Raw genomic sequence first — 23,171 nt, 5'->3', positions numbered from 1 at the left:
CCAAGCCTCAATTTTAAGTGGTTCAGAATCTGCCACTCTTTACCATGTATGATTACTGATTGACTCCCTAATTCATTTAACCTTGATTGTTTATAGGGCATGTGGAAGATACACAACTAATTTTTATCTTTCCAGGGTTAAAAATGAAAATGCCCTCAGTGTCTGGGAAGGTAACATAAATGTTCAGTTGTAAATGATCAGGAGTAGTGTGGGTTTGGCCAAATTTAATGCCGTACTTAGTATTGTTTAGTTTATAAAGTATTCTTGATTTCGATATGAAAGTAGACCAAAAGTGGTCCTTACTTTGTGCTGTTACGAGTACTAGAGTATAATTGTTTGTGAATTTTAGAGACTATAATTTTATAATTACAGTCTTTATAGTAATGAGTTGTTATAACAGAATTCTATTTTTCTAATAAATATTTCTTAAGGTAGGCTTTACATGTTTTTATATGATTTTCTTTCTTTTGACTTTTTCTTACTTTTTTTTGCTACTTCTACTTTTTTTTTCTTTTGAGTTATTCCAGCTGCTAATTTTCTCTAAAACAAAGATAATTTCTAGCTTTTGAAAACAACTATACATAGCATAAGTAGTAGGTTTATTATAAAGAAGTTACATAAGTTCATGAATAATTGCTGATTGCTAAATAGAAACCAAACAGTTTTTTCCATGGAATAGTGCTGCAAAAATTTGATATATTTGGGGGTGTTTACTTTATAGTGCTACTGTAAAATAAGCATTTGCCTGCTTTTATTTTATAAGGAGTATGTGTGCTTGTATGTGTCAGTGGATATGTGTTATCTGTTAACATGAATGTTATTATCAAGCTAAGCAGCTTGCTTTTTGGAACAAGTATGGTCCAAGTAGAGCAAACTGAGGGTATTCCTGGAAACAGGGGTAAAATGCTGGTCAGCTTCTTTGATTTGAGCTCTTCATTTTGATTCTCTAGGTTCAGTTGACACTCTATACTTATCTGTCCACGGAATTCATTGGTACAGTCAACATATATAATGCCATTCGGAGAGTTGGAACAGTGCTTCTCATCATGCATACACTGAAGTACTACTATTGGGCAGTGAATCCTCAGGATCGGAGTGGTATCACCCCAAAAGGATTAGGTATATCATCTCTGTATATTACATTATATAGATATGGCAAATCAGGATTTTCTCTCTCTCTCTCTCTCCCCCTCCCTCCCTCCCTCCCTCTCTCTCTTTTTCTCTTTCTTTCTTTCTCTCTTCCTTTCTTTCTTCTTCCTTCCTTCCTTCCTCCCTCCCTCCCTCCCCCCCTTTCTTTCTTTCTTTTTCTTTCCCTCTTTCTCTCTCTCTTTCTTTCATTCTCTCTCTCTCTCTCTCTCTCTTTCTGTCTTTCCCAATACACTCCTCTGGAAGTTTTCCTAAATCTCATCATGGTAAAATTTTAAATCTCGTTGATAATTTTAATAGTTTGTCCTAAATCGTGGTTGCCAGAGGTTAATAACTCGCTACTTTTATAGAAGAATGGTACTTTTGCTAGTATGAGTTGTTTGAGGGCAAATATGACTAGGATGATTTTTAAGGCATTGAGAATGAGAAGAAATTCTATATTAGCCACTGGTATTGATGTTGAGTCCAGTTATCCCAATGAGAATCATTGACAACGGTGTTGTTTGGGAGATGGAGATTTTTTCCAGGGGTAGGGAGTATCTGCTTCTAATAAATAATAGAATGAAACTACAGAATTTCAGTAATTATTTTCCTATATAATCAGGACTAAATTATTGGAAGGATAGTGTTCATTGATCATGTCAGTAGTTCTTGGAAGGGGTCAAAATAAAAAGTTTCACAAATGGTGGCTCTTTTGGTTTTAAGTATTGCAAAACCTGCTTCAAATTGGCTTATATCATAAAAGAGGGTTAACCAGCTCATATAAACTGGCAGTTTCAGTAGGACTTGGTGCAGGGGTTCAAAATACAGCCTTTGGACCCAGTTTGTCTCCCTCAACTTCCCAGTTCTTCTGTGTTGGCTCTTTTCATATAATCTCTCTCTTTGTAGAGTGGCAGACAACCACTCTACCTTCACATCCTCACAAATTTAAATCCAGCAAAAGAGCATCTGCTTGTATTGAGCGTTTCCAGCAAAAGTTCCTTTTAGTCTCTTTGTTGCTCGTTGGCTCGTTTGTCCATCTGTGTGGCAGGTATTCTTCAGATTGCCCAGGCACGGAGGCCCTTCTTACCTCCAAAACACATGATCTGAGTGTGAAGATGGGTTCAGTCCCTTTATAAAAATTGAGAGCTGTTGCTTGAAATCAGGAAATAGATGCTGGAGACTCTAACTACATTCAGATTTTACTCAAAGGCTTTGGTTGTTCAATGATTTACAAAGACGAGGTTTCATATTTGTATAATACTTTTTCTATCCCTTTCAAAATAAACTCGATTTATTCTCAGACAATATGCTAGCTATAATTTAGAAAGCTATGAGGACATACAGAAGTTACATGATCTGTTTAAGCTGGAGAGGTTGTGGCAGATCTAGAACTAGGCTATAATTTCCTTCTGATTACTTCATGGTGCTGTAGGTGTGTCATGTACTGTCCTAGGTGTTAGTATTATATTCTGGCCTTGATTTTATAACTGATTAGTGACCTTGGGAAAGTCTTATACTTCAAGTGAGAGAGCTGCACAAACTTTGCGATTGTATTGTAACTCTGTAACCTATTCTTTGTCTAAGAATTGTCATGTGGAACAAATTTTAAACAATTTTCTTCCTATTTTAATTGATCTGTTCAAGGCCATGGTGGTCCTATGCTTTGGTGGTCCAGGAACTAGCTGTAAATAGTGATTAGTGGGGGGAAAATTGCAGAAAATATGAGGCAGACAAGTACCTAAATTAGGATCTTAGGACAATGGGTGTTTGGTTTCAAAAGCTTTCTACTTGGGAATTGTATGTTTGAGACATGAAAATTGACTTTAATGTGAGCCATGTGTGACCAAGCACTTTTTCAAGAAGAGGAGGAGATGTCAGAGGAGGTCAACACAATGTTTCCCTTCTTAATGAATGATACTGTGTTGAGGTGTACTTTGAGCTTTTTGTATTAGCTTATACAATGGTAACAGTAGAAAAAAGTGTTTTCATACTAAATACACATATAAAGTTTAGATTTTCTTTTGCTTTTTTCTTTGTAAACTTATGTTACGATAGTAACATTCCAAGAGAGTCTTTTAAAACTAAATATAAATTTGTTACCTCATTTTTATGTTTTAAAATTCCTTTGACCTTACCCCAAAACAAACATTTTCATTGTGGTTTCTACATAACCCATTTTGTACATTTGGAGCATTGTATATACAATTGCATGTGAGATTGAATACTCATCCTTCTAGAGGCATTAAACTCTTCAGGAAACTGACCTTTATGTTTCTTATAAATAGGTGGAAAAACTATTGGGAATGAGAATTTTATACTTAACTTTGAGGTTTTTGAAATACTCAGTGTGTGTGTATGTGTTTGTCTTTTTAAAAGATGGACCACGACCTAATCAAAAAGAAATGCTTTCTCTACGAGCGTTCTTGTTGATGTTCATTAAGCAATTAGTGATGAAGGTGAGTTCATATTTCTTACCCTATAGCATGTGTGTATTGAACTTAAAATTTCACATAAAATACAATCTTGGTTTGTTTACTCTTTGCTCTGTTAATACATTTACACAGTGGAAAAAACTTTGAAAGATATTTATTTTCTTGTTTGTTTTTTCTCCTTAGGCATATAATTGATAAACATTAATGCAGAATTAGAAATTGATAATTGTAATATGTGTTATATGAATTTCTGTTGGAGTTCAAGTGTATTCATTCTTTCATTCAGCAAATATTTACTGAGTTTCTATTACTTCTACTATTCTTAGAACTGGTGATGCAGTAGTCAACAGAGCTCCTCAAGGAGGTTTCAATTTTAGAGATTCCTTGTACCTGACATTCAGATTTTGAAAAATAGTTTTCCTGTATAAATGTACCAGATAGAAATGATTACATTTTGTCCCATTTCATTCTACTATCGGTAAAGTAAAATTTAATATTATTTTTAAGGACGGTGTTTTGGTTTTATAAGATGCCAATATATAAATATATTTGTTGCCAGTGTTTTATTCAGTATTTTCCTATATCATTTTATTTCTTATTCTTTACAGTTTAATGCTTTATTAGCTGTCACATAATATTATGGTAAATGGACCTGTTAGTATATCTTTCAGAATCAGATATCTTATTTCCATTTATTAAAAAATTTAACCTTTAAATTGCCTGTTTCTATTCTTTCCTAGTGTGTTTTGTTTCCTAATTCCTATTGTTCTTTTTTGAGATTTCAGCTTTGTTTTATGATTAATAATACAGTAGTTTGAAAATTTTTATAATGCATTCATATTTAAAAGTACAGTGTTTTTCCCAGTGAAATTACTACTCAATTTTTAGTACCTGACATTTTAACTTGGTAATTTTAGAAACTGTTCATTTTACTGTCCAAATTTAATGGAAGAAAATAAACAGAAAAATTGTCTTCTGTATTTAGAGGAGTGATAGGTGTTGAGTAATACCCTTTTACTTGTTCTTAATTATTATTTTTGCTTATGTCAGGATTCTGAAGCTTTACCAGATAGGTTATCATATAAGGTGCCAAAAACAGGATACTGATGTCTGATCTCTTTTGACTTCTACACTGTGTTGCATACTGCATGTCTTTAGTGCTTCCCCGAATTTTTATTTTAAATTTAGATTTTTATATTACATTATCTTTTTATATTTATAGCAACTCACCAAGTTGAGAAATCTGTGTGTATAATTTCCCTTTTCAAAAATGTTTTATATATGTAAGCATAAGATACTTGTCTTATGTTTTTAAAGGATTCTGGAGTAAAGGAAGATGAGCTACAGGCCATTCTTAATTATCTACTCACTATGCATGAGGTAACATTTGAATTTTATATGTTGGGATTTTATTTTTTGAAGTTGCATTATGCGCGTTTTTAAAAGTAAAATAGTTAAAGAAATCTTTCATTAATGATGTAACTATAATGGAGAGTAAATGTATCTAGGAACTAAATGTTAGCAATCTTCATTTAAATATTCGTTATTACCACAAGATGCCTTTGCGAATAATCATGAAAGGCTTTTAAAAAGTGTTAAAATTAGATCTCATTGACCTAGTAATAAACTGTACCAAAGAGTACTTTCAGTTTATTTCCAGGAACCAGTGTAAGAAATGGAAAAATAGATAATGAAAATGACTAAAAATGATTGGATTTTTAAATTCATAACAGTCTTCCCACTGATTTTGTATAATTAAATACCGTTAAGTTAAACAACTCATTTATGGTTGATTTAAAATTATATGATGAAAATAAATAGGTTGAAATGTCTGGAGTTTTTTCCTTTATTTTTTAGCATTGCAAAAATGTAATATATGCCAGATGTAGTCTAAATAAATAATCTGATTAAACATGTTTTAAATAAGTAGAATCTGAAATTAATTTCATATAAAGAACAACATTTATATGATAATTTACATTCCTGTGTTATAATTCATTTTTTCTGAGTTCACATATTTGTTACAGCATGAAATAGTGCCTTTTAAAATCATTAATAAATGAGAGATATGGTTTGGACCTATCTTTGTTAAGTGGGGCAGAAAAGAATGGGTTAAATTTCTTGATTGGATCATATTTGACTCAAACATTAATGATTGTGATTTCTTTTTCTTCTTGAGTAGGATATTCTGTTTTATTTTTAGATTTTCTTGACCCTTAGGGACCAAAATATTTCATAAGAGAGAAACTGGAAGTCACAGTGATCTTCTGTTTTCTCTGAAACTATTAAATCAGGGATTTTTCAGGTCCTTCAAATAACAGTTTTCCAAAGGCTCAGTGCCCTACTTCTAGATCATTTACTTAGCATATTGAAAATTAAATATTCAAGTAGCTTCCACAGCAAAAGTTCAAAAGCAGTGAATGAAAACCTGGAGGCAGGGCACCATAGAGATGACTAACTGCTGCTTCCCTTTAGTCTTTGGATTTCTAATGCCCAAATAGGCCCTAATGATATGCAACAGAGGTTGTAAAGGATTTTCCTGAAATTTTTAGATTTCAGTACTCATATGTGCTTGCTCCTGTGCTATTATGCAAATGTTATCAAATTATACCATATACAGTAGCATGTTGACACAATAAGCATTTATTGATCGTCTATATCTTTAATACTGACAACAGATAATATCAGAGAACTATCCAGTTATCATTTCCCAAAAGGTCTTCTTTCAGAACTAGTTTCTTGAGAGGCTTAGTGCACAAAGTGGTCCTAGTTAAATAAGTTTAGAAAGTGATACACAGTATGTTGTCCCCAGCACTACTACCATATCACAACATCTATTAGCATATTAAAGCTTCAATATGTCTTGCTGTAATAAAAAGAACAACCTGTTCTTCCTCCCTCCTGCCCAATTTCTTGCTGTATAATCCTTCCTTTAAAAAAAAAAAAAATCTGTAAATCAGTATCTATTATATCAATGGAATATGTTTTAGGAAATCTTGATACAGTATAAGAGAAATTTTATATCTTTGATTAAGAAATTATTTGACTATTTGGTGTTGTGTATTTTGAGTTATGCAGGTGAATATGTGTATATAAAGAATGTTTGCTTAAAAAAAGTGGATTCATATAGATGTCTACTTATTTTTTTTTAAGTTAAAATTCATTGTTTGAGAAATAGTCATTGTTCAAATAAGTTGTTTTTCTTTATTTAAAAAAATTCTAAAATAATTTTAGGATGACAATCTAATGGATGTCCTACAGCTGCTTGTTGCATTAATGTCAGAACATCCTAATTCTATGATACCTGCTTTTGACCAAAGGAATGGGTTACGGTAAGAGTTTAACATTTCAAGAATTTTAATATATTTAATAGAAGAGATCAGTTTGGAAATGACAGATTCTTAGATATGAAAATTATTATTGGATCTTATAAAATGATTTAAGATATAAGAGGTTTTTATTTCATGTCTTATGTTTTTTGAAAAGATCTTTAAATATAGAGGCTGTGTTACTATTTAGTGTGTGAGGACAGATCAGGCAAATCATTCCAGTATTTTGTATGGTTAGTGCTATTATACTGCTATTGTAAGGTCGAATTCTTCAGCAGACTTATCTTTAGGTCCTAAAACAAAAAATATTCAATTGTGATCCAAGAGAAGATCTCTATCTTCCCTTTAAAACATAACCTCTTCCAACCCCAATCCCAAATCATCATTGTATTAGTCCTCTCGGACTGCCTTAACAAAATACCCTAGACCAGGTGGCTTAAACACCAGAAATTCGTTTTCCCATAGTCCTGGAGACTGTAAGCCCAAGATCAAGGTGCCAGCAGGGTTGGTGTCTGGTGAGGGCTTTCCCTTTGGGTTGTACACAGCCACCTTCTTGTTGTGTGTTGACATGATTTTTTGTGTGTGTGCACGAACAGAAAGAGAGAGAGAGAGAGAGAAGAGAGCAAGCTCTTTAGTCATTTTTTTTTAATAGGGACGCTGATCCTATCGAATCAGGGACCCGCCCTTATGACCTCATTCAATCTTAATTGAGTTCTTATAGGCCCCATCTCCAAATATAGCCACTGTGGAGCTTAGGGCTTGAACATGTGAATTGAGGAGCACACATTCAGTCTGCAACAATCGTCGTAACAAAAGAGAATACTTTTGTTTTAAATCTTTCATTTAATGAGAAGGTTTTTGGGCTACAAAAGTTTAACAGCTACTTTGCTGGATGATCAGCTACAGTAACTAACTTACTGATTCAGTTATAATAAATTTCCCATATCAATCCTCTATTACAAAGTTTTTATTTGTTACCTTTCAGTACTCATTCGCTGTAAGATAGAAGATGACTTTATACATTATACTTAAGGAGTGTATTTTCAGAGATTCGCAGAGAAACAGAACCAAAAGGGTGTGGGTGTGTGTGCATATGTGTGAGAGAGAGGGAGGGAGACAGAGAGAGAGAGGGAGGGACGGAGGGAGGGATATTGAGATTTATGTTAAGGAATTGGCTCATGTGATTGTGGAAGCCTCCAAAATTTGCAGGCTGGCAGGTGGAGACCCAGATAAGAGGTGATGTTGCAGTTTGAGTCCAAAGGCAGTCTGCTGGCAGTATTCCCTCTTCCTCTAGGGAGGTCCTTTCTTTTTTTCTATTAAAGCCTTCAACTGTTAGGATGAGGCACCCACATTATGAAGGGTAATTTGTTATATTCAAAGTCGGCTGACTTAAATGCCAGAGTAAGTGCTGACCTCATAGAATGATTTGGAAAATATTCCCTACTCTTTAATTTTCTTGAAGAGTTTGTATAGAATTATTATTATTTATTCTTGAAGTGTTTGCTAAAATTTACCAGTGAAGTTAGCTAGGAGTGGAATTTTCTTTGTAGGGATGTTTTTAGCTACAAATTCAATTTTCTTAATAGATATAGGGCTGTTTAGGTTATCTGTTTATTCTTTGATAAGTATTGGTAAGTTTCTATCTATCAAGGAATTGTCTGTTTCATTTAAACTGTCAAATTTATTGATGTAAAGTTGTTCCTTTATTTTCATTTAAATATCTGAAAAGCCTGTAGTGATTTTACCTCTCTCATTTCTGACACTAATAATTTTTCTTCTTTCTTTTTTCCAAATCAATCTGGCTAGAGGTTAATCAAATTTATTCATTGTCACTGTTTTGAGATCTTTCTTCTTTTTTTTTTTTTTTTTAAACATCTTTATTGAAGTATAATTGCCTTACAATGGTGTGTTAGCTTCTGCTTTATAACAAAGTGAATCAGTTATACATATACAATATGTTCCCATTTCTCTTCCCTCTTGCATCTCCCTCCCTCCCATATAGGTATTTAGTGCTTTAAATTTCTTCCTAAGCACTTTCAGTTTAATGTCATTTTTATTCAGTTCGAAATACGTTTTCCTTTTCATTTCTTGTTTTATCCATGTGTTATTTAGAAGTGTGTTCCAGAGATCTTTTTATGTTTGAATTTGAATTTTTTTTTTTTTAATCGTTAATCCCTGAGCTTCCTATGCTAACTTGGCCTTGGGATTCTTTTTTGTTTTTTAATATTTATTTATTTATTTGGCTGCATATGGTCTTAGTTGTGGCATGCAAACTCTTAGTTGTGGCATGTGGGATCTAATTCCCTGACAGAGGATCGAACCTTAGCCCTGTGCATTGAGAGCGTGGAGTCTTAGCCACTGGACCACCAGGGAAGTCCCTGTTTGAATTTTAATTTAATTCATTTTGGTCTATGAGGATCTTTGTATGACTTGAATCCTTTAAAATTTATTGAGACTTGCTTTATGGTCCAGCATATAGTATATCTGGGTAAATGTTCCATGCGCACCAGAAAAGTACATGTATTTTGATGTTGTTTTGATGTTTTTGGATGGAGTGTTCTATAAATGTCAAGTAGGCTAAGTTGGTTGATACTGTTTTTCAAATCTTCTGTGCCATTACCGCTTCTTTGTCTACCTGCTCTGTCATTTATTGATATGATTATTGAAATCTCTGACTATAAATATGCTTTTTTCTCTTTTTTTTCTTTATATTTTTATCATTTTTTGCTTCAGGTATTTTAACTCAGATATTAAGTATATCTATATTGAGGATTTTTATGTCTTGTTGGGGAATTAATGCTTTTATAATTATGTTTTTTCCTTTTTTTCCACCTGGAAATGTTTCTTGATCTGAAATCTACTTAGTTTGATATTTATATGGCTAATCCAGCTTTCTTTTGCTCTGTGTTTGCATGATATATCTTTTTTTCCATTTTAATTTATCTATATCTTTATAGTTAATTGAATTTCTTATGTACACAGTATGATCGCTAATTTTGTGTCAACTGGCTTGGCCGTAGTTCCTTGATATTTGGTCAGACATTATCCTGGATATTTTTGTGAAATCATGTTTTGAATGTGGTCAACATTTAAGTTGGCAGACCTTGAGTAAAGCAGGTTACCATCCATAATGTGGGTGGGCCTATCAAATCAGTTGAAGGCATTAATAAAATAAAAAGGAATTCTGCCAGCACAATGCCTTTGGACTTGGGTTGTGTTTTCTTCAATCTCCAGAGTACTTGTCTGTCCTGCAGATTTTGGACTTAACCTCCACAGTTGTGTGAGCCAGTTCTTTAAAATAAATATCTGTCTCTCTCTGTGTATATACACAACCTGTTGGTTCTCCTTCTATAGAAAACAATGACTGATACACACAGTGTAGTTGGATGTTTTATTTTTTAAAATGTACTCTGAGACACTTAGTCTTTTCATTGTGTTTTGACTGTTTACTTTTAATGTAATTATTGATATAGCTTTATTTTCATCTGGTGTTTTATTATTTATTTGTCTCAGTATAATTTTTCCTTTGTTTTTCCTTTGCTTTGTATTTGAATTCTTTTAGAATTCTTTGAAAATTAATTTCTATTAGGTTTTGGATCTATCTCTTTGTGTAAATTTTTATTGGCTGCTTTAGAGATTTCACAGTATACCTAGAGTTAATAGTTGCGTCTTCAAAAAAAATATAGAACCACTGCAAGTATATTGATACCTTTAAGCTCCACCATTGTTCCTTTTTGTATCTAATGCATCATAAGCCTCTCTAGACAATGTTATAATTTTTAATTTCACTTGTAATATGTAGTTTAAAGAATTTAAGAGGAGAAAAAACTTATGTTTATTCAGACATCTACAATTCTTTTAATTCGTGAAGGAAGCATTTCTTGTTTAGTAGTTTTGCTGGAAACATGATTTCTTAGTTTTTCTTCTGAAAATGCTTTTATTTGGCATTTGCCCAAGGATATTTTTGCTGCATGTAGAATTCTGTGTTTCTAGTTTTGTTCTTTCAATACTTTAAACTATTTTCCCGCTGTCTGCGGGCCTCCATGATTTCTAAGAAGAAACCTATGATAAATCAAATCTTTCTTTGCTAAATATAATGTATTAGATTTTTATATTTGCTTTCAGGACACGTTCTTTCATTCTCCCCCAACCATACTCCCTGAAATTTCATTTTCTTTGTTTTTATCACCAAGTCTGAGAAGTTTTATGCTCTTATTTTAAAATATTTTTTTGTTTCAGGTGTATCTTTCTCTTTCATTTTGGATTTCTAGTGACTTGAATATTAGAGGTTTTAATGCACATCTCCCTCAGCTTCTTTTTAGTTTATTTCAATCATTTTTGTCTCTGTTCTTCAGATTTGATACTTTCTATTGATAAAGAAATTTGACATGTATGATAAACTTGATCTTCAAGTTTATAAACTTTTTCTTTGCTTTTTCTATATTGATGTTGAGCCCATCATGAATATTTCAGCTCTTGTACATTTCAGTTGTATAATTTCAATATAGTTAATTTTTATACTTTCTTTCTTTTGATGAGAACTTTATTTTCTGATCCACTTAGACTGTGTTTACCTTTACCTTCTGGAGCATAGTTATAATAGCTTTAAAATCTTTGTGTGATAATCGCAAGAATTGCCTATCCCATCAGCATCTGTTCATTGTGTTTTCCCATGAGAAATTGTCACATTTTCTTTATTCTTTGTACATTAAGTGTTTTTTAATCTATCATGGATGTTGTGTTATCTTTTTTTTAAATCAACTCTGGGACTTGTTATGATCTGTTAACAAATGTTGATTTTTTTTGTTTTGTTTTATTTTAGCAAGAAGGGTCAGACTGCAAGTTCTACCTGTCCTTTGTGGATGGTGGTTCTGATGGCACTTGATTTTTAAAACCTCTCTTGTCTTGCTTTGGGTTTTTCTTGTACCTGCACTACTCAGGGATTAGGCTGAGAATTGGGTGATAATTCAGGTCTTCTTTCAATTTAGAATATTAAATTATTATTCTGGTCTGAGTCTGCCCCATACATTGCATCTCTTGGGTCAGTTTAGGGCTTTTGCAGGTTTTTACACAGATTTTGATGATCCTTCTCTCCTGTTTGCTCCTATTCATGACTCTCTCTGGCCTATAAGGACCCATTTTCTTAGTTCCTCTAACCAGAAGGACAGTTTTTCTCAGAATATTAGCTACCTGAACTTCTGACAGAAACGAACTCTGAGACAGGGACCCACTTATGGGTGAGGTTTACAAAAGAAAATTGAAAATTGAGACTCTTACCTCTGAAATGGGTAATCTGCAAGTATTAACTCCCCTACACCAATGCACATACTTTTGTTTAGTCTTTGGAGTACTTAGGAGGTTGCTTTTCATGTTTTTTCTATAGTTGTGGTTCTAATACACAAGATAGAAAGGCTGTATTGTCCTTACTCCATCTTGGTTAGTCAAGGTATCTATTAAGTTCTTTGGCCTATTTTTAAAAAAATCCAGTTGTTTGTTTTCTTATTGTTGAGTTTTAGAGTTCTTTGCATATTTTGGATAACAGTGCTTTATCAGATGTTTCCTTAGCAAGTATTTTCTCTTAGTCTATGCCTTGTCTTCTAATTCTCTTGATACAGTCTTTTGCAGAGCAGTTTTTAATTTTAATGAAATCCAGCTTATCAGTTATTTTTATTGTGGATCATGTCTTTGGTGTTGTAAGTAAAAAGGCATCACCATACCCAAGGTCATCTAGGTTTTCTCCTCTGTTGTGTTCTAGGAGTTTTATGGTTTTGCATTTTACATTGAGGTCCATTTTGAGTTAATTTTTTTTTAAATTTAATTTAATTTATTTTTTAATACAGCAGGTTATTAGTCATCCATTTTATACCCATCAGTGTATACATGTCAATCCCAATCTCCCAATTCAGCACACCCCCACCCCCACCCCCTGCAGCTTTCCCCCCTTGGTGTCCATATGTTTATTCTCTACATCTGTGTCTCAGTTTCTGCCCTGCAAACCGGTTCATCTGTACCATTTTTCTAGGTTCCACGTATATGTGTTAATATACGATATTTGTTTTTCTCTTTCTGACTTACTTCACTGTGTATGACAGTCTCTAGATCCATCCACGTTTGAGTTAATTTTTATGAAGGGTGTAACGTCTGTGTCTAGATTCATTTGTTGGATGTGGATGTCCTGTTGTTTCAGCATCATTTGTTGAAAAGAATATCTGTTCATTGTCTTGCTTGTGTTCCTCTTTTGTCAAAGATTGGTTGACTAGATTTATGTGGGTCTATTTCTAGGCTCTCTGTTGATCTATTTGTGTACTCTTTTACCAGTACCACACTATCTTGATTACTGTAGCTTTACAGTAAGTCTTGAAGTCAGGTAGCATCAGTAGCACTAATATTCTGTAGGGATAGCCCTGCTTTCATTTCTGATATTAGTAAATTACATCCTTTCTCTTTTTTCTTAGCTTGGATAGAAGCTTACTGATTTTATTGATCTTTTTGAAGAAGCAGCTTTTGGTTTTGTTGATTTTCTCTATTGATTTTTTTAAAAAATTTATTTATTTATGGCTGTGTTGGGTCTTCGTTTCTGTGCGAGGGCTTTCTCTAGTTGTGGCAAGTGGGGGCCACTCTTCATCGTGGTGCGCGGTCTCTCACTATCGCGCCTCTCTTGTTGCGGAGCACAGGCTCCAGACGCGCAGGCTCAGTAATTGTGGCTCACGGGCCCAGCTGCTCTGCAGCATGTGGGATTTTCCCAGACCAGGGCTCGAACCCGTGTCCCCTGCATTGGCAGGCAGATTCTTAACCACTGCACCACCAGGGAAGCCCTCTATTGATTTTTTATTTTCTATTTTATTGATTTCTACTCTAATACTTATTATTTTTCTCCTGCTTACTTTGAATTGAATTTTCTCTTCCAGGTGTTCTAGAGTGAAAACTTATGTTATTGATTTCAGATCTTTCTTCTTTTCTAATATATGCATTCAGTGCTATAAATTTTCCTGTAAGCACTGCTTTTGCAACATCCCAGAGATTTTTTTTTTTTAAATTTGCAATCTTTTTTTTTTTAATAAATTTATTTATTTATTTATTTTTGGCTGTGTGGGGTCTTCATTTATGTACGAGGGCTTTCTTTAGTTGCGGCGAGTGGGGGCCACTCTTCATCCCCGTGCGCGGGCCTCTCACTATCGCGGCCTCTCTTGTTGCGGAGCACAGGCTCCAGATGTGCAGGCTCAGTAGTTGTGGCTCACGGGCCCAGTTGCTCCGTGGCATGTGGGATCTTCCCAGACCAGCGGTCGAACCCGTGTCCCCTGCATTGGCAGGCAGATTCTCAACCACTGCGCCACCAGGGAAGCCCCATCCTAGAGATTTTTATAAGTAGTACTTTCATTTTCATTTCGTTGAAAATACTTTTAATTTTTTGAGATTTCTTCTTTGACCCACATGCTATTTAGAAGTATGTTGTTTAATCTCCAAGTATTTTGGGGTTTTTCAGTTATCTTTCTGTTACTGATTTCTAATTTAATTCCATTGTGGTCTGAGAGCAAACTTTATATAATTTCATATCTTTATATTTGTTGATTATGTGTGTTTTATGGCCCTGCATGTGGTCTTCTTGGTGAATGTTCCATGTGAGCTGGAGAAAAATGTGTATCCTACTATTGTAGAATGAAGTAGTCTATATAGATGTCAGTTATATCCTGTTGATTGATGGTATTTTTTTTTAATAGCTACTTTATTTATTTATTTATTTATTTAATTTATTTTTGGCTGTGTTGGGTCTTCGTTTCGTGCGAGGGCTTTCTCTAGTTGCGGCAAGCGGGGGCCACCCTTCATCGCGGTGCACGGGCCTTTCACTATCGCGGCCCCTCCCGTTGCGGGGCACAGGCTCCAGATGCGCAGGCTCAGCAGCTGTGGCTCACGGGCTTAGTTGCTCCGCGGCATATGAGATCTTCCCAGACCAGGGCTAGAACCCATGTCCCCTGCATTAGCAGGCAGATTCTCAACCACTGCGCCACTAGGGAAGCCCAATTGATGGTATTTTTGAGGTTAACTATGTCCTTACTGGTTTTCTGCCTGCTGGATCTGTCCAGTTTTGAGAAAGGAGTTTTGCAATCTCCAACTATGATAATAGATTCATCTGTTTCTCCTTGCAGTTCTGTCAGTTTTTGCCACACAGTTTTAGGCTCTATGGTTAGGTGCATACATGTTAAGGATTGTTATGTCATATTGGAGAATTGACCCCTTTATCATGATGTAATGCCCATCTTTATCCCTGATAACTTTCCTTACTTTGAAGTCTTCTCTGTCTGAATTTAATATAGCTGCTCTTGCTTTTTGATTAGTGTTAAATTAACATGGTATATTTTTCTCCATTCATTTACTTTTTATCTATATGTGTCTATATTTAAAGTGGGTTTCTTGAAGACAACATGTAGTTGATAAACAAGTTTTTAAATGTCAGAAATGTATATTAAATTCACCCATATCTTACTTGAAGTTAGGTTTAAAATTATGTGACTATATGAAAAAATATACACGAGTATATCTTAGGTATTTACTTTTGAAATATATACTCATAGTAATTTGTTTTTAATTTTTATTTATTCAGAGTTATCTATAAACTTACGGCATCAACAAGTGAAGGAATCAGAGTACAGGCGCTCAAGGCAATGGGCTATTTTTTAAAACACCTGGCCCCAAAGTGAGTATGCATGAAATCTAAAATGGACTGTTGTATATTACATATTTATTTTATAAATCTTGGGAATAATATTTACGTTCTGCGGTTCCTCTAGTCTTATCTTTTATTTATTTTTATTCATAAAATGCTGTATAAATTTAATCCCATTTCTACATGTTAAAAATAAAGTAGGGAACAGGAGTATATTGTTTATGTTTTTATTTAAATTTTCCCTTTCTTTTGTTTATTGTAAGAATACATTTGTATAAGTTGAATTCTAGGTAAATCTAGGTAGGGACTTCATTTCAGGTGGCTTGATCATTATTTGCTTTATACTATAAAGCTAACATAGTAACCTGGTTATTTGTCACATACTGTGTTCTGCTATATGTGTAACTAAAAACTGAAACTCCCATGTTTCCTTTTGTCTTAGCTGAATGCAGATATTCATGTCCTACCTATTGTTCCTTATACCAGAAATGAACACCACCAAGTTTGTCCAAAATGAACAATTTTGGTGGTAGAAAAGTATTGGTAAACTTGTAATCTTTATTTTGAATCCAGCTGGCTGACTGTAAATAAAGTTTCATTGGAACACAGCCACAATCATTTATTTGCTTGTTATCTATGGCTGTTTATACATTATAACAGCAGTGTTGATTTGTTGCTACAGAGAACATATGGTCCACAAAACCTAAAATATGTAGTATCCAGCCATTTGCAGAAAACATTTGATAAACCCAGGGGTAGAATTAAGTTTGTGATCCTTCAGTTTCTAAAGTTTTGCTTGGAAGTTTAATTTTAGTATTGATATATTTATCTTCACAGTATTCATTTAAAAATTCTCTTGCATGTCTTCTACCTTTTCTTCCACATTGTTTTTCTACTTTACTTCGTCGTCTTTAGATTATTATTTATGGTAGAGCTTAGCTCATGGCTAATGGAGAGAAGCAGCTAGTTAATAAAAAATTGTTTTGAAGATTTTGGTGACAGTTTTTGCTGTGCTGTGGCATAGCCAGTCATATTTTTTTAAAACTTTAATTGTGCCTATATATTTGTTGTTTGTATTTCTCTATTAAAGATTTTGTGGCCTTATAAGTTCTAGGTCTAAGAAAATTGGGGGCATTATTGAGTTGGAATTTGTTAATAATGTGAAAAACATTTATGTGTCTCCTTCATCAGCATGCATACTGAATAGTGAATAATAAAACTCTGCATTTGATTTTCTTTTTTCTATGTAATTGCAGAAGAAAAGCTGAAGTCATGCTTGGACATGGATTGTTTTCATTGCTAGCTGAAAGACTCATGCTTCAGACAAATTTAATCACAATGACCACATATAATGTCCTATTTGAGGTAGGAATGTAGTTAGAATTTAACCTTCCTAATTTCTTATGAAAATACCTGTATAACTGAGTTGGTAGTGTCTAGATGAAATAAGATCATTTAGGTTTGATGTACAATTTTGAAAGTAGTTATATAAAGGAAATGTGGCTGCATCATAATAAATCTATTATTCGGTGAATTTCTAAGCAGTGTGGACATCTCTGTTTAAGTATTTTCTCCATTGTATTGACTGTTTGATGTCTCTCTTTTTTAAAAAAAATATTTATTTATTTATTTATTTATTTATTTATTTATTTTTGGCTGCGTTGGGTCTTCGTTGCTGCATGCGGGCTGTCTCTAGTTGTAGCGAGCGGGGGCTACTCTTTGTTGCGGTGCACAGCCTTCTCACTGCAGTGGCTTCTCTTGTTGCAGAGCATGGGGTCTAGGTGTGTGGGCTTCAGTAGTTGTGGCACGCGGGCTCAGTAGTTGTGGCTCATGGGCTCTAGAGTGCAGGCTCAGTAGTTGTGGTGCACGGGCTTAGTTGCACCTCAGCATGTGGGATCTTCCCGGCCCAGGGCTCGAACCTGTGTCCCCTGCGTTGGCAGGCAGATTTTTAAGCACTGTGCCACCAGGGATGTCCCGATGTCTCATTTTATAATCCAGTAAAAGTAGTTATAGTGTTGAAATTATTTATTCCATATAATGCAAGAGATATTTAGCATGACAATACTGGACTGTATACTTAATGTTGTTTAGTGTTGTGCTTAAAGTTCATAAATAGTGATGGTAATACAGTGATTATGCTAATACAATCTATTGTTTCACTTCTGTAGATTCTTATAGAACAGATTTGTACTCAGGTGATACATAAACAGCATCCAGATCCTGATTCTTCAGTTAAGATACAAAATCCTCGTATGTATTTAACATACTTTTATTTATTTTTTTGATATTTGCTTTTTGTTTTTCCACCTTTATTGTAATATAATTGACATAGAACATTGTGTACTTTTAAGGTATACAATCTAATGACTTGATATATGTATATGTTGTGAAGTGATTACCACAGTAAGGTTAGTTAACACATCCATCACTTCACACAGTTATAATTTTTTGTGTGTTACGTGTAGTGAAAACTTTTAAGATCGACTCCCTTAGCACCTTTCAGATACATAATATGGTATAGTTGACTGTGGTCTCCAGGTTATACATTACATACACAGAGCTTATTCACCTTATAACTGGAAGTTTGTACTCTTTGAGCACCTTCTCCCATTTCTCCCACTCCCTTCCTTTTTATACTTTTATAAGTAGATTTTGCTACTAAAAAGGAAAGTCACTGAAGAAGCTGAAGTTGGTATTGTTGAAAACACATTGTTCAAATAATATTTCATTATAGCCATTAATATAATACTAGTTTTATTTGTGTTTGATGTTGAATATAACGTCACATTGACTTTAGGTTATGTGGAAATGTTTATATAGAGGTTTTGAAGAATTATATGCATAAGATCTTGGTTTTTTAATATATGTTCAGATTTTTGGTAAAGTTTTGATTGCACTATTTAGTGATGTCAGGCTAAGTTACATGGACCATGAGGTAGCTTTCATCTTAAATTACTGTCAAGTTAAGAATACCAAGTTTGGAATTGAAAAATTTCCATCTTCTTTATTGTTTATGCACTTAGTCTTGGTTAACAGTCTTTTCTTTTGATATTTAGAGTTCTTAAGCACTTATAAAACGTGTACATTTCTCATCTTGCTTTTTAAGATTATTGATATTAAAATAACTGATTCGTAGAGTTTCAGAATTTGATTACTTTTTGTGTGGTGAGTTTCGGTCATGTTTGCGGTACTCTATTTCAGTACTAATTTTAAAAACACATGTCACATGGTTAATTTTTCTCAGCCTTTAGGGAGATGTGATGTCATTATTTTAGAGAGTAAAAAAGGAAAATACCTTTATTTTATTTTATTATTTTAAAAATATTTATTCATTTATTTGGCGGCAACCGAGTCTTAGTTGCGACACACGGGATCTTCATTGCGGCATGTGGAATCTTTTAGTTGGCATGTGGCATCTTTAGTTGCGGCATGTGGCATCTTTTAGTTGTGGCATGCAGGATCTAGTTCCCTGATCAGGGATCGAACCCAGGCCCCCTGCATTGGCAGTGCAGAGCCTTAACTGCTGGACCACCAGGGAAGTCCCGAAAATACCTTGACATATTATTTAATTTTAAATTCAGGGTTATAGCTGTTTTTGTTTCCTTAAAGTTCCGTATCTCAGTATTAAAAGAATTTCGTTTCTTAAAGTTAGTACTAGAAATTTATACAGCATTATATTTAAGACCATTATGGTAGCAGTTTTATTTGTTTGGGGTGTTAAATAGGTTTTAATTTCCTTTTGTTTTTTTGTATCTAATTTTAGATTTAGAATTATGGAAGCAAATCTTGATAGCTTTTAAAATTCACAATGATAAAGGAAAGAGTATGTGCATAGTATATATTTTGTTGAAGAAGCTGAGAATTTATTCTCTTTTTTCTGAGATTTTGATTATATACATATATTTTTAAGGTCAGTTTTACTAACTGGCAGAGATAAGGGAGAGGTGTTTGCAATTTTACCATCATTTAATCGTTTATAATTTATTTTGATTTATTATAACCTTTTAAAATTTAGCTTTACACATTCTAATGACGAAATTAAAAAATCCCTTTCTTGTTTATGGATGTTTTCTATGTATTGTCAGTCTTGGCTGCAGATGATTTTTTTTATAACACAGAAGAGGATGTTTTCAGTAGACATTTATGTCAGGGAAATGAAAGAAATTGAAATATACTGATGATATTACATTATGAATTTTTTGTAATGTTTTGTTTTTTACTAGTTTATGAATTGTCTTACAGAGATACTGAAAGTAATTGCAACCCTACTTCGAAATTCTCCCCAGTGCCCAGAGAGCATGGAAGTTCGCAGAGCCTTTCTTTCTGACATGATTAAACTTTTTAATAACAGCAGAGAAAATAGAAGGTAAGCAGGATCAGAAAGCATTTATTTGCAATATTCAAGTCTAGATTTGAATAAGCCCATTTTTTCTAAGAAAAATTGCTTTAAATCCCATGAAATGAATTTTCTATATGCTTTTTTCATTAAGGTATACAAGTAATGTACCATACAGTTAATTGAGCTTTCAATACCACATTGTTTAATTGTTTTCGATGCATAATAAAGCTGGTTGTTTTGTTTATTTTGTTTTAAACTTTTACTTTTTTAGAATTCTTTCAGGTGATTTATTTTTTTAAGTAATTCCAAGTCCTCTTACAATTTTTCAGGAGCTTGCTACAGTGTTCTGTGTGGCAAGAGTGGATGCTTTCTCTCTGCTATTTTAATCCTAAGAATTCAGATGAGCAAAAGATAACAGAAATGGTATATGCCATATTCCGAATCCTACTTTACCATGCAATCAAATATGAGTGGGGTGGCTGGCGTGTGTGGGTAGACACCTTATCAATCACACATTCAAAGGTAAGTTTTTTAAAATGAAAGTGTATTTTAGCATTTTAAATGTCTGTAATTTTGAGTTTTATTCTTCAACAAAATTTTATACACTTAAAATCAAGGAAAAAAGGCAGATTATTCTCTGGAAATGAAGTGAAGTGAACAACTAAAAAAGGGAATAACTAAAAAGAAATATAAAGTATTTCTAACTTTTTCTCTATCAAAGTAGTTTTTTTCCAAATGTCATTTTCATGCGTGCTTAAGTTGATAAAGTGAAACCTTATAACACAGCATGAAGGAATTTATATTTTCAAGTAGCCATTTTCAAGATATGGTTCTCTGAAATTTGTAGTATATTGAAGCTTTTTGAACACAAGGTGGCGCACAATATTCAAAGATGAGAAGTTGTTTTAGTAGTATAAGGTGGTTGACTAAACAGAAAAAGCTCTGGCTAATTTTGCCTTTGCTCATGTTGCAGTCAGTTAAAGAACTGGTTTGGAAGAATCACTAATCTCTCTCTTTTTTTAAACTTAAGCCGGTGTTAGTTAGTTATTTATGTATAGCTTTTGTTTAAAAATATTAATGAAATGTCCTAGACATACAAAAAGGTATAAGGAATAATGTACCTACCAGTGTTTATGGAATTGGGTTCCCTATCCCAACTGCTTTGTCTACCATTTTCAACCCCTCTTTCTTCTTCCACTCACCTGAATTTGGTGTTTTCATTATTTCTATGTCTTATTTATGTTTTAACTATACAAACACACAGACACACAGACAACACACTAAAGAATTTTATTTTTCATGTGTATATTTAATATGAATGGTATTGTATTAAATGCATTTTCCTGCAACTTTCTGTTTTTACTTATCATTGTTTGAGATTCATCCATACTGACCAATGTAGTTGGTCAATTTTCTCAATTGTATGTATTCCATGGTATGACTTTATCTGCTTACCAGTTGATGAGCATTTTTGATGCGTTTTGTATATATTGGGAAGTTTCTCTCTCTATATGTTCCTAGAAGTGGAATTGATGATTTGTAGGGTGCAGATGTTAAACATTACAAGGTAATACAATTCCTTTTCCAAAGTGGTATATCAGTTTACATTCTTGCCAGCAATGTATAAATTCTCATGGCTTCGTATCACCTTATCACTTGTTATGGCTAGAGTTTAAAAAAATTTGCAAATTTGATGAATTTTAAATGCTGTGTTTCCATAATATTAATTTTCATTTTTTGTTGTTTTGTGGGAGTTCTTCATGTGTTCTTGGTCTTAATCCTTTGCTACCTATATTGTTTATGAATGTCTTCTGTCAATTTGTTGCTTGTCTGTTTATGTTTGGAGTTTTATGTTTGTGTCTTCTGAGGAAATTTTACATTTCAAGTAATGTAGTAAAATTTATTAGTTTCTATTATGGTTTATGGTTTTTACATCTTGTTTAAGAACTCTTTCTATATATACACAGAAGGAATATAGTTAACAAATAAATATTAATACTAATTATAAATTGACTAGAAGGATAAAGAACAGAATTGATAAATTTGGTATATCATTAAATGCTTTATTGCCTATCATAGTTATTACTCTGGAATATTTTGCCATTCTATTGGAATATATTGTCATTTCCTAAATATATGTTTTTGGGTGTTTGAATAACTTTTAGCTATTTGTAAGTACTTAAGAGTTATTCATTCTTCTTCCTCCTTCAGTGAGAGGAAGGTGTGTTACTATCATAAGGATTTACAAAGATATCTTAGTTTGGAAGATATTACTCTACAGATTTATGTTTGAGAATAGTCCAGTGCTAAATGAGGCAAAGATGTGATTTTATAAAATGGCTTTGTTTTAGTCACTACATTTTTAAGCTGACCAGTTTATTCTAAGGCAGGGTTCAGCCAAGCATGGCCTGAGGGCCAAATCTGGCCTGGCCTGTTTCTGTAAATAAATTTTTATTGAAATACAGCCACCTGTATTTATTTATGTATTCTCTAAGACTGCTTTCATGTTAAAAGCATTGAGTATTTGTGACAGAGACTCTTTGGCTCCCAAGCCTAAAATATTTACTATTTGGCACTTTACAGAAATACTTTGCCACCTCTTGTCTAACTTATTTTACTTTGTGCTGATGCCCAGTTATTCTGGTTTCGGTTGTAGTGGGCTATTGCAGTCTGGACTGATTTTCTGCTAGTATTATTTTTCCCTTTACAAGAGATAATGAGAAAAACGGTTGAGTTTTGGTTTCACATAATTTGGATTGGGCTTCAGGTATATCTGGGAGAATTCTCAGTTAAGGAAGTGCCCATATAAATTAGATTTAAAAAATTTTCTACATATTCTATGTTAATTCAACACTTTTATATGTACTCCAGTTTGTCCCGTCCTTAGGAAGAATGGCTAAAGGAATGTAACCTTTAGATCAGTAATTCTTGAAGTACAGCCTGAAGACCTTGGGAGCCCAGGAGACCATTTCAGGGAGTGGTGAGGTCCTCCTTTTCCAGCTACATATCTAGTTAGAGGATGGATTTTTTTCATGTACTGCAACCAAAACAGTATAATACAACAGATTGAATACAAAAACAGATATTAGAGTGTAGCCATCTTCTATTAAACCAGAATTGAAAGAGATTTGTAAAAATATGAAATAATAGCATTCTTCTCATTATTATTATTGTTTTGAAAAAGTCATTTTTCAAAAACTATGTTGTTTATATTAACATATACTGGGTTTATTGCTTTTTTGAAATGAATTAATATTTGTAAAATTTCGTAGTTTTAATTT

The 23,171-nt window shown here is 33.3% G+C and overlaps 1 protein-coding gene across 3 annotated transcripts in view; it reads left to right on the top strand.

Annotated features, from left to right (window-relative positions):
* LRBA (LPS responsive beige-like anchor protein) overlaps positions 1–23,171 on the top strand; it is a 750,846-nt gene that overhangs the window by 132,710 nt on the left and 594,965 nt on the right. For all 3 annotated transcript variants that reach the window (XM_068542607.1, XM_068542608.1, XM_068542606.1), the window contains exons 14-22: positions 951–1,119; positions 3,505–3,584; positions 4,878–4,940; positions 6,795–6,892; positions 15,489–15,581; positions 16,808–16,916; positions 17,720–17,801; positions 19,794–19,917; positions 20,220–20,412. In XM_068542607.1, coding sequence (XP_068398708.1) covers positions 951–1,119; positions 3,505–3,584; positions 4,878–4,940; positions 6,795–6,892; positions 15,489–15,581; positions 16,808–16,916; positions 17,720–17,801; positions 19,794–19,917; positions 20,220–20,412 — 1,011 coding nt within the window. The remainder of the gene's footprint in view (positions 1–950; positions 1,120–3,504; positions 3,585–4,877; positions 4,941–6,794; positions 6,893–15,488; positions 15,582–16,807; positions 16,917–17,719; positions 17,802–19,793; positions 19,918–20,219; positions 20,413–23,171) is intronic.

This window comes from Eschrichtius robustus, chromosome 4 (assembly GCF_028021215.1).
Source record: "Eschrichtius robustus isolate mEscRob2 chromosome 4, mEscRob2.pri, whole genome shotgun sequence".
Taxonomy (NCBI): domain Eukaryota; kingdom Metazoa; phylum Chordata; class Mammalia; order Artiodactyla; family Eschrichtiidae; genus Eschrichtius; species Eschrichtius robustus.
The sequence above is the reverse complement of the archived record's forward strand: the minus strand, read 5'-3'. Positions and strand labels throughout refer to the sequence as shown.